Raw genomic sequence first — 15,000 nt, forward strand, 5'->3', positions numbered from 1 at the left:
CATCATCACTATCATCATCACCATTATCATCGTTATCATCATCATCACCACCACCATTATCATCATCATCACCATTATCATCGTTATCATCATCATAATCATCATCACCACCATCACCACCACCATTATCATCACTATCATCATCATCACCATCATCGTTATCATCATAATCATTACCACCACCATCACCACCATTATCATCATCACTATCATCACCATTATCATCGTTATCATCATCACCACCACCATTATCATCATCATCACCACCATCACCATCATCATCATCACCACCACCATTATCATCACCACCACCATTATCATCATCATCACCACCACCATTATCATCACCACCATTATCATCATCATCACCACCACCATTATCATCACCACCATTATCATCATCATCACCACCACCATCATCATCACCACCACCATTATCATCACCACCACCATCACCATCATCATCACCACCACCATTATCATCACCACCACCATTATCATCACCACCACCATTATCACCACCACCACCACCACCATTATCATCACCACCACCATTATCATCATCATCATCACCACCATTATCATCATCACCACCACCATTATCATCACCATCATCACCATCATCATCATTATTATTCTCATCATCACCACCATCATCACCACCATCATCATCATCATCATCACCACCACCATCACCATCATCATCACCACCATCATCATCATCACCACCATTATCATCATCATCATCACCATCATCATCATTATTATTCTCATCATCACCACCATCATCACCACCACCATTATCATCATCATCACCACCATTATCATCATCATCACCACCACCATTATCATCATCACCACCACCACCATTATCATCACCACCACCATTATCATCACCACCACCATTATCATCATCACCACCACCATTATCATCATCACCACCACCATTATCATCATCATCACCACCATTATCATCATCATCACCACCATTATCATCACCACCACCATTATCATCATCATCACCACCACCATTATCATCATCATCACCACCACCATTATCATCATCATCACCACCACCATTATCATCATCATCACCACCACCATTATCATCACCACCATTATCATCATCATCACCACCACCATTATCATCACCACCACCATTATCATCATCATCACCACCACCATTATCATCACCACCACCATTATCATCACCACCACCATTATCATCATCACCACCACCATTATCATCATCATCACCACCATTATCATCATCATCACCACCATTATCATCATCATCACCACCATTATCATCATCATCACCACCATTATCATCATCATCACCACCATTATCATCATCATCACCACCACCATTATCATCATCATCACCACCACCATTATCATCATCATCACCACCACCATTATCATCATCATCATCACCACCACCATTATCATCATCATCACCACCATTATCATCACCACCACCATTATCATCATCATCACCACCATTATCATCATCACCACCACCATTATCATCATCATCACCACCATTATCATCATCATCACCACCATTATCATCACCACCACCATTATCATCACCACCACCATTATCATCACCACCACCATTATCATCATCACCACCACCACCATTATCATCATCACCACCACCATTATCATCATCACCACCATTATCATCATCATCACCACCACCATTATCATCATCACCACCACCACCATTATCATCACCACCACCATTATCATCACCACCACCATTATCATCACCACCACCATTATCATCATCATCACCACCACCATTATCATCACCACCACCATTATCATCATCACCACCACCATTATCACCACCACCACCACCACCATTATCATCACCACCACCATTATCATCACCACCACCATTATCATCATCATCACCACCATTATCATCATCACCACCACCATTATCATCACCACCACCATTATCATCACCATCATCACCATCATCATCATTATTATTCTCATCATCACCACCATCATCATCATCATCACCACCACCATCACCACCACCATTATCATCACCACCACCATTATCATCACCACCACCATCACCATCATCATCATCACCACCACCATTATCATCACCACCACCATTATCATCATCATCACCACCACCATTATCATCATCACCACCACCACCATTATCATCACCACCACCATTATCATCATCACCACCACCATTATCATCATCACCACCACCATTATCACCACCACCACCACCACCATTATCATCACCACCACCATTATCATCATCATCATCACCACCATTATCATCATCATCACCACCACCATTATCATCACCACCACCATCATCATTATTATTCTCATCATCACCACCATCATCATCACCACCATCATCATCATCATCACCATTATCATCATCATCACCACCATCATCATCATCATCACCACCATTATCATCATCATCACCACCACCATCATCATCATCACCACCATTATCATCATCACCACCACCATCATCATTATTATTCTCATCATCACCACCATCATCATCACCACCATCATCATCATCATCACCACCACCATCACCATCATCATCATCACCACCACCATTATCATCATCATCACCACCATCATCATCATCACCACCACCATTATCATCACCACCATTATCATCATCATCATCACCATCATCATCATTATTATTCTCATCATCACCACCACCATCATCATCACCACCACCATCATCATCATCATCACCACCACCATCACCATCATCATCATCACCACCATCATCATCACCACCATTATCATCATCATCATCACCATCATCATCATTATTATTCTCATCATCACCACCATCATCATCACCACCACCATCATCATCATCATCACCACCACCATCACCATCATCATCATCACCACCATCATCATCATCACCACCATTATCATCATCATCACCACCATTATCATCATCATCATCACCATCATCACCACCACCATCATCATCATCACCACCATCATCATCATCACCACCACCATCATCATCATCACCACCATCATCACCAGCACCATCACCACCACCACCATCATCATCATTATTATCATCACCACCATCATCATCATCATCATTCAGTATCATATCATTCAAGATAAAGTAGAAGCAGTGTGTGCTTTGTCCCGGATCACCTGCGCTCTACTCTCATTGGTAGTCACTACTTCGTTTTTGCATACAGCTGGACACACCCACATCCGATCTCCTAACAGCGTCTCTCATTGAGAGTGAGTGATCTCCGGTCTCTGTGCGTGTAGCGTAAGCGTAAACATCATTTTCTTCTCAGACACATGAAGCGTAACGCTGCGCAAGAAAGAATTCCTATCCAGTTAAGATCCAGACAAAATCAAACCCATAAAAACCTCGAAACGTAGCCAATCAGCCACGAGGTCGATTTCCGATATCCGCTACTTGAAGCAGCTTGGAGTCTAATGTACGTATAAGTGCGTTGTTGCTGATGGAGCACATTTGCAGTAAGTGGGAAACGCATTTTCTCCCCCCCCCCCCGTCCTGCCGGACCTTTAATCCGCGGATAGAGGGATGATGGCGTGTCGTATCGGACTGTGCAGATATCAGACTGTGCAATATTATCTTTATTATCTTCCTTACAAAGAATAAAATACCCCTCTTGAAGGACTGCAGAACAAGGATGTCTTAACCCCAGGCCTCCCTCTCTCTCTCTCTCTCTCTCTCTCTTTCCCAGCAGAAGCCATTGATTTCTCCCAACTTAAATGTTTAAAGTTCAATTTAGCAGTTATGGGCGAAAAGGCCTCCAAAGGGAGCTGCTCCCATTGATTATGTGTCAGACCTGCAAGGCAGCAGTTTAAATCACACGTGAACACACAGAGCCGCTCGCTTTCGCTCTTTCGCTCGCTCCGTCCTCGCGTGTAACACACACCTCTGCTTACACACACACACACACACTCATGCTCCGAGCACTCAATCAGTGGCTATGAGCAACTCCGACTCGCAAGATGCACTTTTCTGATCACTTTACGACTCGGCATCTTGGATAAAAAACGTGTGTGTAGTGTAGTGTACATCTTTTTGAGCACTCTGGATCTCCATTGTGAAGTCTGCAACTAGGTGGCCTAGTGTACACACACACACACACACACACACTTATATTTATGCGTCCTTACTCATTTGTGCCACATGCCCAGAGACCACTTCCTCTTTTATTTTATTTTCGTTTTTGTTAATGAGACACAGCTTTTCATGTTACAGCAAAACTGAAATTAAAAATAAAAATAATAAAGGATGAAACAAAACCCTCCTCTGTTCTGAAGACTTTTACTTGGGGCAGAAGAGCAGAACTGTTCTGAAGAGCTGACCGTGCAAAGCTCTCCTTACGCAAACCTTCATCATTCCACATCTTTTAATAAATATATTCATAAAGGACCACACGTTTTATTTGTTTGTTATCCATTATCGAAAAACATCCTTGTTACAATTCCCAGGGTCGTTACTATGGAAACCATGGACCTGATATGTTGTGATATTTTTCCAATTATTACATCAGAAGATTTTGTCTATTCTTCTATTCATACATCTGTCGTAGAAAGTCATTACCTACAGTGGAACCTCGGCAGACGGACGCCCTCCCTTACGGATTTTCGCCTTAAGAATTGAAATTTTGCAGTGCAATTTGTATCGGCATACGAAACAGTTTCTGCATACGAACAAACCGAACGCCAGCTAAGTTCACAACGTGTTAGCATCAGTGGAAAGCCAAAGCGAAGCGAGTTTACGAATTTTATGAATATTTTTCAGTCAGTGAAAGCTGTTTGGAAAGATTCAACCCACGTTGCCTTCGGTGTGCATTCAATTTCGATTTTTCGGACATTTTGTTGTTGACAGATTGGTGGTGTGGGCGGTCTGTTCTATTTTTAGCCCAAGCTTGGTGGCACGACTTCCTGTGAGGACCCTTCACATAGAATGCTTGGCTTGGGTCAGTTCTTTGTAAGCAGCCGTACAGTTTACATACGCTTCATATTGAGTGGCTGGAACGGATTATCTGCATTTACATTATTTCTTATGGGAAAATCTGTTTCTTAAGAACTAAATAAAATTCCTATGCTGTGGTTATGTTTTTTCCGTGTTCTAATCTAATTCAGACAGTTTCCTGGAAAATTTTTAAGTAAATAATAATAGTTAAAAAACCCTCTGGAATCCTGAAGGGAGAGAGATGGATATAAACCTGCGTTGAAGTAAAAAGCGTTCGACTTCTGACCAATCGGATCTGAGCACCATGGTACGAATTACATTTCCGAATAAGAAGCAGGATATTAAAGTTCATTTCCCTAAAGACGTGCTCAACACCCCGTGACGCGGGCGCAGCGGCGCGATCCACAAGTGGACGTCGAGATGAGCGCTTCCTTTCTTTGTCCTCTCTATGAAGGATTATTATTTTAAGGTTACGTTTTCGTAACACGAAGAATCTCTGATTTTATTCTCATGCCGTTTGTCCCACCCCGTTGAAGGTCTAATGTTCTGCGTGAATGCTATCCAGATAGGAGACGCGGCCGGCGCTGAAAAGAAAAGCGTTTCCTCAGCGCCGGCTTTCACTTCTCATTACCTCGCTATAGTCCATGCTCTCCACCGTATATTCATATTCATATTCGGGTTTTTTTCCCCCGTGTTTATGGAAAACAAGACGGATGCTTAACTGTTTTTCGGTACAGTAACTTTTTCCACTTTTCTGTTTTTGAAAGACGGTTTCCTAGGAAACAGCGGATCAGAGTTGATCATTCTGGACCTTAATGGAAGACAAAAATCCACCGTGAATGAATTGCATGTTAATCTTAATGCATTATGTTGCAGCGGCGCTTTAGTCCAGCAGATCAGCTTCCAGAGCTTCATAGTTCTCATAGACCTTGCTTGAGCTCTGTGATATTGTCATCCGGCAGCATTGCATTCTGGAACTTTCTGATCAAGTGTGTGTGTGTGTGTGTGTGTGTGTGTTTTTTCTTCCGAGCAGAGGTCACCATCAAAGCACTTAAAGAGAAGATCCGAGAATACGAACAGACCCTGAAGAACCAGGCGGAGAACCTGGCTCAGGAGAAAGAGCAGCAGCTCCACAACGACTATGCAGAGAAAGAGAGGCGAGTATGAAGCCAGCAAACATCCTGCTATTAAGCTCTAAAATAGGTTCCACATTTTGGGGAGGGGAAGAGGGGGGAAAAAAGCGATGAAACAAGCAGAATGATTCACGAACCGCAGCGGCGTCTAAAACTACGCCACTTCACCACCAGGTTTCATTTCATCGAGCGTAAAAGGTTAATATAATTATCTCGAATTAGACTTCTCTCAGGAAGGATGACATCATTATTTACGAAAGAGGAGGACGAGCCGGGGGAACGGTTATGTGTCAAAACGAGGGATGGATAGTTTCCTGATTTAAGGGTTACGTGTTGCTTTTTGAGTGAATTAGGATAAAAAAAAAAAAAAGGAAGAGGGTGGACAAATGTGTTTGTGGAGTTTTACATGCCTTTTGACGTTGAGGGTTTATTTTAAACGTTCCCTGCATGGTTTTCTTCGAAGTCTAGAATTAGATTTTTTTTTTAAATGTATAACCAAATTAAACACACCACACACAAATACGACACCTATATTGCCAAAGTTTTGGGACGTCTGCCTTTACATGCACATGTATGTAATATTGAGTTGTCCCACCCTTTACAGCTATAACAGCTTCAACTCTTCTGGGAAGGCTTCCCACAAGGTTTAGGAGGGTGTTAATGGGAATTTTTTGACCATTCTACTAGAAGTGCATTTGTGAGGTCAGGCACTGATGTTGGACGAGAAGGTCTGGCTCACAGCCTCCACTTTAATTCATCCCAAATGTGTTCTATCAGGTTGAGGTCAGGAGTCTGTGTAAGTTCCTCCACACCAAACTCACTCCTCCATGTCTTTATGGACCTTGCTTTGTGCACTGGTGTGGAGTCATGTTCTAACAGGAAGGGGTCATCCCCAAACTGTTCCCACAAAGTTGGGAGCATGAAATTGTCTTGGTATGTAGCTGAAGCATTAAGAGTTCCTTTCACTGGAACTAAGGGGCCGAGTCCAACCCCTGAAATACAACACCTGAATTTGAAAGGGTGTCCCAAAACTTTTGGCAATATAGTGTAAGTGGCTGGTAATGAAGTGCAGAAGTTTGTGCTGACAAAGCAAAGACAGCTGTAGTTTATTTCAAGGTTCCACATGTGTTCGATTCCTTCATTATTACACATTTCTCCTTGTGTGGTGTGTGGATGCGGTGTGTTTAATTTAGTTATTTATTCATTTTTTTATCTAATTATATCGGTCTGATTAGATACGTCACAGTTTATCGATAGACTTTAAAGAAAATCAAGCACCCTGTGAGTAGGGAAAGTCGTCATCAAGAGGCATGCGAACTTACAAAATGATGACCAAGTTGCGAACCGCCGCTTTAAAAATGGCTGTGTAAACGAAACGGCTGTTTATTTCACCGAAAAAATCGAAAAAGCCTAACATCACTTCCATTCAGAGTCTCGTTTTCCGAGCTCCAGGCAGAACCATAAAAGTTTGCGTATATGCAATTCTGAGCATGTGGAAATTGTATCTCGGGACACGCCTAGTTAACTACACGAGTTCGAAAGAAGTCCGTGAAAGTCGCCGAGAATAAACGTGGCCATAAATGGACCGAGTGAAATTTTTAACTCGCAGCACAAAGCCTGATGGTCTCAGTATCCATATTTAATCAATTGTGCAGTGGATTCTCGCGTACTTCCCCTGCGTCAGGATCCAGTCCTCTTCCTGTCTGGTCAGCCAGCTTCCTGCGAGTGAGTGGGTGAGAGAGAGTGAGAGAGAGTGAGAGAGAGTAAGAGAGAGAAAGTGACTCATTGTGCTTACTTTATTAATATCTCAGTTGGTACTATCTCATTGGCTTTATTAATATCTCAGACAGCCATGCTCCCTCAGTTCCACCCTCAAAGTTTGCTTTATTCGCCTAAAATAATCCCTGCTGTTTCTTCAGGCACGCTGCTCAAACAGCCACCCGGTCCAGTCTGCACACCGTTTCATATTACATCGCTGATTTTAGCTCCTAACACAAAAACACATGAAGTGTGTGTGTGTGTGTTTTAATGTGGCACTCTCTGTTTCTGCAGCCGTCTTAGTTTTTGACTTTCTTTCTTTCTTTCTTTCTTTCTTTTCATGACAGAAAGTTGCAAGAGTCACAGGAATCAATGGCCTCCAGGTTGGAAGAGGCAGAACACAAAGCTCAGACTCTACAGACAGGTACCTGGATAAGGAAGCACACGAGACGCATTATAAAGGAGATATTATTTATTAGGGGTTACACCAAACACCATCTGATCTGATCAGCTGGGGCAGATGTGTATATATCGAAGGTCTCAAGTGTTTCTGTTTGGATGATTACAAACTCAGGAAGTATGAGGAGAACGAGGAGCTAAAATCAGTCCTATAGTACAGGGGTCCCCAAAGTTTTTTGTACCATTGACCGGTTTGATACTGGACCAGTTTAACACGGCCCAGGGACTGGGGGGGTATATAATATTATAAGTTTATTGTTATCAAATGATCCATGGCCCGGTACCGGTCCGCAGCCCGGTGGTTGGGAGACCCCTGCTTTAGAAGAAACAGGAAACCCACCTTATGTGTATCAGAGCAGTACTGGCTATCAGCCAAGCAATCAAACCTCGGTACATCACTTTAAGGTTTATCAGTGTTAACAGTGCACTGTTTCTATGGTAACCGCCAATATTTATAGTGACAGATATGGTACATATAATATTAAGAGAACACTAATAATAAAGAGTTTACAAAAAAAATAAAGTGCTGTTCTGTAACAACAATAGATTACTGACTTGTTGAAATAATGAATGTTTATATTTATATGTATATATATATATATATATATATATATATATATATATATATATATATATATATATATATATATATATTAATGGAAGCAGTCTCTTGTGTTAGCGCTTTACAGCTTTGTTTAATTCAACACGAGAACAGAAGTGAAAACAGGAAGTAGCTTGACTTTCCACGAAAACATAAACAGATAAAAAACCTCTAGCGCTCTTTAATCGCTGCAAAACATGACCACAAGTGAGAACAGCTTGAATAATAGTTAGATGGTTATAGTTACAGTAATAGTAATAATAGAATGAAGCTACTGTTTATTGTTATAAGCATTTTAAAAAAGATTTTTTTTATTTTATTTAGTTTATTATCTCATGGTTGAAATGGTGCCGTTCTGTCCGCAGGTCATTTTGCTAATTTAAAGAAATTTCCAAACTGAAGCAAAATTATGATTATAGAATTTTTTCATTTCTAGAAAAGAGCGATATATTCTGCCATTAGAATAGGGAGGCTTGAAATAAGTAAAAATGTCTTAAATATTTGATCTTATAATAAGACCCAAACATGTCTGTCTGTATTCAAGATTTAAATAAATAAATAAAAGGGCAGGTTTCTGTGGTATCAGAGGAGTAAAAGACCTCATGACGTGCCGTTATTGAAAAATAATCAGCTTCGGCGTCACCCCTCGTATTTTTCCTAATATTTTTTTCCCCAGAGTGTTTTATTCTTCCCTCGTCATGTGTTTTGACAGTAAGTTATTCTCTCTGTCACGCTTCAGTCCGGTGTGGAAACTCGGATTGATTTCAGCTTCTGAACCCAACAAATAGCAGCCTTTTCCTAAGCAGTTGTGAAAGCTAAAATAGCGATAATGACGATGTGCGTGTTAGCTTGGCCACCGCGACGCCGCACCGCGCCAGCACACGGCGGTTAAAATGAACGGTGGTGGACGTGAAGTGGAGCGACGTTCCTCCTGCTCTTTCTGACCCCTTTGTGTTCTCGTGTTGTTGTTTTGTTTTGCACGCAGCCCTCGAGAGCACCCAGGCGGAGCTGTTCGACCTGAAGACCAAGTACGACGAGGAGTCCACGGCAAAGTAAGTGAAGCAGACCGACAGCAGCGGACAGTCGCCATAGCCTCATTACAGCGAGCACTAAGCGCTGATGAGACGCACGTGACCTTTTCCCCCTCCACGTAAACACGTTACAGTCTGCACCTCACAACCAGCTCCTTCACTCGGGTGGAACCGTCATCCTTTATTCACACGTGACAGTCCTGGATCGAACGAGTGGAACATTCCTCCTGTCCCCCATTAGCTCTGATGGTTTTTTCCGTTTAGATTTGGTGACGCTGTCTGAGATAATGTTCTCTCAACTGCCTGTCTCAACAAGCCACTGTGTGTGTCTCTCTCTCTCTATCTTTCTCTCTCTCTTTTTTCTCTCTCTCTCTCTCTCTCTCTCTCTCTCTCTCTCTCTCATTCTCTCACTCTCACTTTCTCAGTTTTCTTCGCTCTGTCTTTATTTCAGTTCTCATTCACTCTTTCTTTTTTTTTATTTCTTTCACATGCTCTGTCTCATTTTTCTATCTGTTTTTCTTCTTCTCATCTTTTTTTTTTTTGTCTCACTCTTTCTGTCTCACACTTTGTCTCCCCAGTTTTAGTTCAGCAGGGCTTTGTTGTCAGTGTTACAAATGAAATTAATCTCTCTCTCTCGCTCACTCTCTCTCTCTCTCTCTCTCTCTCTCTCTCTCTTTCACAGTATATAATAGGACATTAATTTACACCCTTAAACTATAATGGTGCTGAAAATGTGAAATCGGTGAGGGTGGTGTGGTTACATTGTTTTTTGAACACGTGTGTGTGTGTGTGTGTGGTCTGAGAGCCAGCTCCTCCCCCTCAGTCTGCCTGTCACACAGGAATGTTGTGTCTGCCCGCTGCTCGCCCGCGGCCTATTTCAGGGCGGGTACCACCCAGCTTACTGGCAGGCATAATTATAGCTGTGCAAACCCAGAGGGCACGCGCCACACACACTCAGACGTGCCACACACATACAACCAGCACGGTGTTTCTCACACACACACACACACATATACACGGCTGACTGGGAATCAGCCAGAAATATAGCTGTATGATCAGAAACTGTTCTATCAGCTGATTCTCAACCACACACACACACACACACATACCACACACAGCTTTATCAGCACCCATTGGTCCACATCAGCTTTTTAGTGAAGTAAAAGTGCAACGATCATGCCATGGGTTTGATTTTTTTCCCGATTCAGGCCACATCTGGCAACAGTTTGCTTTTATTTATAATCCTATAATCCTAGCACACATGCTCTGTCACTCCTCCTGTTCACCCCACATCATGTGTACACTCTTGGCCGGCTGAGCTGTGTGATATTTCATTACTGCACTGTCGTGTGATGGCTGTTGTTTCAGTGTGTTTAGTAAATGTCAGTTCTGCTCAGTTTAACCCCCAATGCCAACCCTGTTATTTATTAAGGTACCTTAACTGCACTGAATACTGGACTGATTACTGGGCTGACTACTGAATACTGGGCTGATTACTGAATACTGGGCTGGCTACTGGACTGACTAATGAATACTGGGCTGAATACTGGACTGACTATTGAATACTGGGCTGACTACTGAATACTGGGCTGACTACTGAATACTGGACTGTCTATTGAATACTGGGCTGACTACTGGACTGAATACTGGACTGACTAATGATTACTAGGCTGACTACTGAATACTGGGCTGACTATTGAATACTGGGCTGACTACTGGACTGACTACCGAATACTGGGCTGACTACTGAATACTGGGCTGACTATTGAATACTGGGCTGACTACTGGACTGACTATTGAATACTGGGCTGAATACTGGGCTGACTACTGAATACTGGACTGACTACTGAATACTGGGCTGACTACTGGACTGACTACTGAATACTGGGCTGACTACTGGACTGACTACTGAATACTGGGCTGACTACTGACTAATTGGCTGACTGCTGAATACTGGGCTGACTACTGGACTGACTACTGAATACTGGGCTGACTACTGACTAATTGGCTGACTGCTGAATACTGGGCTGACTACTGGACTGACTACTGAATACTGGGCTGACTGCTGAATACTGGGCTGACTACTGGACTGACTACCGAATACTGGGCTGACTACTGGACTGACTATTGAATACTGGGCTGACTACTGAATACTGGGCTGACTACTGGACTGACTACTGAATACTGGGCTGACTACTGACTAATTGGCTGACTGCTGAATACTGGGCTGACTATTGGACTGACTACTGAATACTGGGCTGACTACTGACTAATTGGCTGACTGCTGAATACTGGGCTGACTTCTTAATACCGGACTGACTACTGAATACTGGGCTGACTACTGACTAATTGGCTGACTGCTGAATACTGGGCTGACTTCTTAATACTGGACTGACTACTGAATACTGGGCTGACTACTGACTAATTGGCTGACTGCTGAATACTGGGCTGACTATTGTACTGACTACTGAATACTGGGCTGACTACTGACTAATTGGCTGACTGCTGAATACTGGGCTGACTTCTTAATACTGGACTGACTACTGGACGACAGTTGAATACAGGACTGGCTATTGGGCTGGATATTGATTACTGGACAGACTTTTATTTACTGATTTCGGGACTGACTACTGGGCTGGATACTGACTACTAGCGTCTGGGTTGGCAACTAGGTTGGATACTGATTACTGGACTGACTACTGGACAGATTATTGGCTTGATAACTGACTTCCTGGCTAACTGCTGATTATTGCACTCACTAGTATAGATTCACTGCTGGGCTGAATACTGAACTGAATACTGAACTGACTGCTGAATACTGAACTGAATGCTGAACTGACTGCTGAATACTGAACTGAATACTGAACTGACTGCTGAATACTGAACTGAATACTGAACTGACTGCTGAATACTGAACTGACTGCTGAATACTGAACTGAATACTGAACTGACTGCTGAATACTGAACTGAATACTGAACTGACTGCTGAATACTGAACTGAATACTGAACTGACTGCTGGATACTGAACTGAATACTGAACTGACTGCTGAATACTGAACTGAATACTGAACTGACTGCTGAATACTGAACTGAATACTGAACTGACTGCTGAATACTGAACTGAATACTGAACTGACTGCTGAATACTGAACTGAATACTGAACTGACTGCTGAATACTGAACTGAATACTGAACTGACTGCTGGATACTGAACTGAATACTGAACTGACTGCTGAATACTGAACTGAATACTGAACTGACTGCTGAATACTGAACTGAATACTGAACTGACTGCTGAATACTGAACTGAATACTGAACTGACTGCTGGATACTGAACTGAATACTGAACTGACTGCTGAATACTGAACTGACTGCTGGATACTGAACTGAATACTGAACTGACTGCTGAATACTGAACTGAACTCAATACTGAATTGAATACTGAACTGAGCGCTGAATACTGAACTGACTGCCGAATACTGAACTAACAAACTAACTAGTTTAGTATTTTTTGTAAAGCAAATATAAATCACATGCTCTGTCTGGAATGTTCTGAAAGTAAGCAGAAAAAGGGGAAGTGAGGAGAGAAAGTTGTGGGTGTGAGCAGTAAAGAAAACTGCTAGTATTGTGTAACATATTCAGGACAATGCAGCGTGACAGGCACACAATGATCCGAATGTTCCCAGCACAGCCACACCGGCGCCATGGAAACCGCTCCCGATCTTATCATGATGCTGATGATGGTAACAGCTTGACCACAGCTCTGGACTTCTCCCATCTGATTGGTCAGAAGGTGTTGATTATTTCCTGTAACAGCAGGTCTGACAGATGTCCAGCTGTAATCCAGATCACAGGGCTCTCAGCGTTTCTATAGCAACAGCTTATATATAGGGTGAAGGGAAAGGAAGGAGTCTCCAGTGTCAGGGCCCAGTGATGGTCATCTCATCAGGTCACTTTTTTCTTTCCTCTCTTTCTTTAGTTTGGTCTTTTTTCTTTTCATTTCTTTCTTTAGTTTTTCTTCCTCACTCTCAGCCTTTTCTTCACTTTCTTTCTTTCTTTCTTTCTTTCTTTCTTTCTTTCTTTCTTTCTTTCTTTCTTTCTTTCTTTCTCTTTCTTTCTCATTTCTTTCCTTTACTTTTTTTCTTTTCTTTTCTTTTTTCTGTTCTTTCTTTCTTTCCTTCTTTCTTTTTCTTTCCTTGCAGTTACAAAGTTTTATGATAAGTCTCACAACATACGTGAAGTGTCTTTTTTTATCTCGACTAAAATGGATTTCTTGGGCATCTTGTGTGTGTGTGTGTGTGTGTGTGTGTGTGTGTGTATGGGTAGGTGGAAGGGATGCACGTTGGATGTGGTGATGGTTTTTTTTAACACACATCTCAGAGCCGATGTGGATTAAAACGGAAGTGTGTGTGTTCCTCTAAAACACATCCGCTCTGAGCGGGTCATACATCTCCTCCTGTCACATCTACAGTGCAGAAAGCGAGAGTGTGCGTTTGAGCCTACACACACACACACACACACACACACACACACACACTCGCGCTCTCTCTCACTAGTGTCAAGTCTCCATTTCCTTTTGGCTTCTCCCTGCGCACGTGCATACACACACACACACACACACACACAAGCTCAAACGAACAGAAGCCAGGCTTTATATCACTTCACTGAAGCAGTGTTGAGTTCCTCGGGCTTTAATTGAATCGCCGTTAAGAAACATGTTCCAGGAACCATGTGCATATCTCTCCCTCTGTCTCTATCTTTCTTTCTCTCATTCTCTCTCTCTCTCTCTCTCCCTCTGTCTCTATCTTTCTTTCTCTCTCTCTCTCTCTCTCTCTCTCTCTCTCCCTCTGTCTCTATCTTTCTTTCTCTCATTCTCTCTCTCTCTCTCTCTCCCTCTGTCTCTATCTTTCTTTCTCTCATTCTCTCTCTCTCTCTCTCTCCCTCTGTCTCTATCTTTCTTTCTCTCATTCTCTCTCTCTCTTTCTCTCTCCCTCTGTCTCTATCT

General features: G+C 42.4%; 1 protein-coding gene across 5 annotated transcripts in view; it reads left to right on the plus strand.

Moving 5' to 3' along the window:
• The window catches only part of cux1b (cut-like homeobox 1b), a 173,142-nt gene that overhangs the window by 102,013 nt on the left and 56,129 nt on the right, over positions 1-15,000 (plus strand). For all 5 annotated transcript variants that reach the window (XM_058418559.1, XM_058418555.1, XM_058418557.1 and 2 more), the window contains exons 6-8: positions 6,045-6,168; positions 8,250-8,326; positions 9,948-10,014. In XM_058418559.1, coding sequence (XP_058274542.1) covers positions 6,045-6,168; positions 8,250-8,326; positions 9,948-10,014 — 268 coding nt within the window. The remainder of the gene's footprint in view (positions 1-6,044; positions 6,169-8,249; positions 8,327-9,947; positions 10,015-15,000) is intronic.

The sequence above is a fragment of the Hemibagrus wyckioides genome, linkage group LG20 (assembly GCF_019097595.1).
Source record: "Hemibagrus wyckioides isolate EC202008001 linkage group LG20, SWU_Hwy_1.0, whole genome shotgun sequence".
Taxonomy (NCBI): Eukaryota; Metazoa; Chordata; class Actinopteri; order Siluriformes; family Bagridae; genus Hemibagrus; species Hemibagrus wyckioides.